This window comes from Carya illinoinensis, chromosome 16 (genome assembly GCF_018687715.1).
Source record: "Carya illinoinensis cultivar Pawnee chromosome 16, C.illinoinensisPawnee_v1, whole genome shotgun sequence".
Taxonomy (NCBI): domain Eukaryota; kingdom Viridiplantae; phylum Streptophyta; class Magnoliopsida; order Fagales; family Juglandaceae; genus Carya; species Carya illinoinensis.
This window is the reverse complement of record NC_056767.1, coordinates 22,198,110-22,201,019: the sequence shown is the minus strand read 5'-3', so window position 1 is coordinate 22,201,019 and position 2,910 is coordinate 22,198,110. Positions and strand designations below refer to the sequence as shown.

At 37.5% G+C, this 2,910-nt stretch overlaps 1 protein-coding gene across 1 annotated transcript; it reads left to right on the top strand.

Annotated features, from left to right (window-relative positions):
- Window positions 1-205: 205 nt before the first annotated feature.
- On the top strand, window positions 206-1,963 carry LOC122298601 (organic cation/carnitine transporter 3-like). Its single transcript, XM_043108421.1, has one exon. It carries the CDS (start codon window positions 288-290, stop codon window positions 1,857-1,859), a length of 1,572 nt encoding a protein of 523 aa, XP_042964355.1. The 5' UTR covers window positions 206-287; the 3' UTR covers window positions 1,860-1,963.
- Window positions 1,964-2,910: the final 947 nt, after the last annotated feature.

The following is a 2,910-nucleotide window of genomic DNA, read 5'->3' as shown; positions in this document are numbered from 1 at the left end:
TTGTTTTCACAATTATTCTTATTTTATCTCACATCATCTCATCATATCTAATTATTATAATTGTTTAAAATTTTTACACAATAAAATTAATAATTCAATTTTTTAAATTTTAAAATAAAAATAATATTAAAAAATATATTCTAACAATATTTTATTCAATTTTCAACTTTTATCTCAACTCATCTCATCTTAAAAAAACAAATTAGTTTATATAAAAACCTTCAAAGCTCGCAACTCGCTCTCCCTACAACTCTCCTGCCTGATCAAGATCAAATTTCAAGGTCCCAATGGCTGATTCAACTCATCCGCTTCTCTCCCTTGCCGACTCTGGTGAGTCAGAAGACACCCCACCATTAGTGAAACACCTACCATCCCTTGATTCGATCATCGAGACTATCATCGGGAATTTCGGGTGGCCTCAATTCCTTCAAGCCGTGCTTGTATCGATTGCATGGGTCTTCGATGCACAGCAAACATTCATCAGCGTCTTCACCGATGCACACCCAACATGGCACTGTACTCAGCTCGGGGACGAGTCATGCAACTCGTTTTCCAATATCTGCAATCTGCCCACGAATTCATGGGCCTGGGATTTGCCCGCCGACACTTCAATCCTCTCAGAATGGAACTTGGAGTGTGCTGCTTCGTTTGTACCTGGCCTGCCCGCATCTTCCTTCTTCACGGGTTGCCTAGTGGGTGGATTCGTTCTTTCCACACTCGCTGACTCGTCACTCGGTCGCAAAAACATGCTCCTCCTCTCATGTCTAATGATGTCTCTATCTTCGCTGCTAACTGTGATCTTCTCCACAAATATATGGATTTACTCCGCTATAAAATTCCTTTGCGGGTTTTTCCGTTCTACAATTGGTACTTGTGCGCTTGTGCTTTCCTCTGAGCTTGTGGGGAAAAGGTGGCGTGGCCAGGTGGGGGTCGTGGGATTCTTTTGTTTCTCATTAGGGTTTTTATCCCTTCCAGCCATGGCTTACATGAACAGAGGTTCTTCATGGAGATCTCTCTATCTCTGGAGTTCCATCCCTGGGATATTTTACTCTATCTTAGTTCACTTCTTTGTTCGCGAGTCTCCCCGATGGCTTTTTGTGAATGGACGTGAAGAGGAAGCCATGGCCACGTTGAAAAGTATTGCTTCAACTCACCATGACAGCTCAAACTGGAACTTTTCCGGAATGTGTTTTGAGCAAGAAACTTGCAACGCCAATCTTTATTCCACTCTTAAGATCTTGGTGGAGAAGAAATGGGCTTGCCGAAGGTTGTCGGCGGTTTTGGTGATAGCTTTCGGTGCCGGACTTGTTTACTATGGCATGCCACTAGCTCTGGGAAACTTGGCATTTAATCTCTATCTGGGTGTCACTTTCAATGCCTTGTCCGAGTTGCCCGCTGCGTTGTTCACTTTTTTTTGCATAGGAAAATTGAAAAGGAAAAATTCAATTCTAGTTTTCACGACCCTTAGTGGTGTTTGCAGCATCATGTGCGTTTTGAAGGGAAAGATGTGGACAAGATTGCAGATTGGACTTGAGTTAGTGTCCTTCTGCAGCTCCTGTACAGTGGTTAATATAATGTTGTTATACACAATAGAGTTGTTTCCGACATGTGTTCGGAACTCTGCGATGTCGATAGCGAGAGAAGCACTCTTGCTTGGTGGCGTGTTTGGTCCGATGCTTGTCGCCGTCGGTAGGAAAGATAATTTTGCATCTTTTGGGGTGTTTGGGTTGGCAATAGGTTGTTGTGGGATGTTTGCAACATGTTTGCCAGAGACAAGGGGTGCGACACTTAGTGATACGATGGAGGAGGAAGAACACAAATTACAGAAAGCAAGCTGCAATTGGGTTGGGGAATTCTAGATATAGCTAGCCGCCTTAGTTTTTGGTTTATTCGGAAGTATATGGAGAATAATTGTAGATTCTATTAATGATTGGTGTGTGTGCAAGATGTTTTTATGTCTTTCCCTGAGAGATTTGCCGTGTTTTTTTTTTTTTTTAATTCTCTGTATATATAATATATTATATTATAACTCCACAATCATGATCTGTGCATCATTCTCGTGCATATATATATATATATATATATATATATATTATAACTCCAAACTTTAAAGTACAAAAAAGTTAGGCACACGGAACAAAAAATTTAATTGCAGACATTTTTATTTATTTTTTATACATTTTATTAATATAACTGATTTTATCATTTTTTTTAAAAAAGATATTCATCATAATAAGTCTTATTGCTTTAATCAATTATATCAGTAAAATATATAAAAAAATATAAAAATAACTATATCTAACATTTTTATTTTAAATGTATAAATTACTTTAAAATTACTTGATGTAGTCGTGGGCATCAGGAAAAAAAATCTTCTTAAGTTGCCGTATGAATATTTATAAATAAAGAGATAACATGCGAAGTGATCGAGTTGATGTAAATTTTTCAAATAATATTTAATGTTCAACAATTTGAGGTGAACATGATCGGGATATATATGATAGGAAAATCATATACAGCTGGCAAGGCATATATATGAGGCTGTTTTTTTCTTTTTATTTTCTAAGATAGGAAAATCATGATCGGGATAGTGGTCCAAAGTTTAATATATATATATATATATATATATAGCTCCAGATCGTATTCAAAGCTGACACGTATGCAAACTTGGGTGAGTAGAAACCATCATCATAACATTTATTCAACTCAACTTGCAATATTGCAAATCAATCAATCCTTCTTGTTTTAATGTGTTTTCTCTCAACTAATGAATCGATATCTGTATTAAGATTATTACATTAGCTAGGAAACAAGGACCAAACACCATCGTGACAAAGACATCCACCATATAGAGTCGTGCTACACCTTGTAGTCTGAGGATGGTCCCCCATTTATGTCTTTTCTTTCCAT

What these genes read in the sequence shown, in the direction of transcription:
- LOC122298601 (XM_043108421.1), top strand. Translation starts at nt 288, where the DNA reads ATGGCTGATTCAACTCATCCGCTTCTCTCCCTTGCCGACTCTGGTGAG.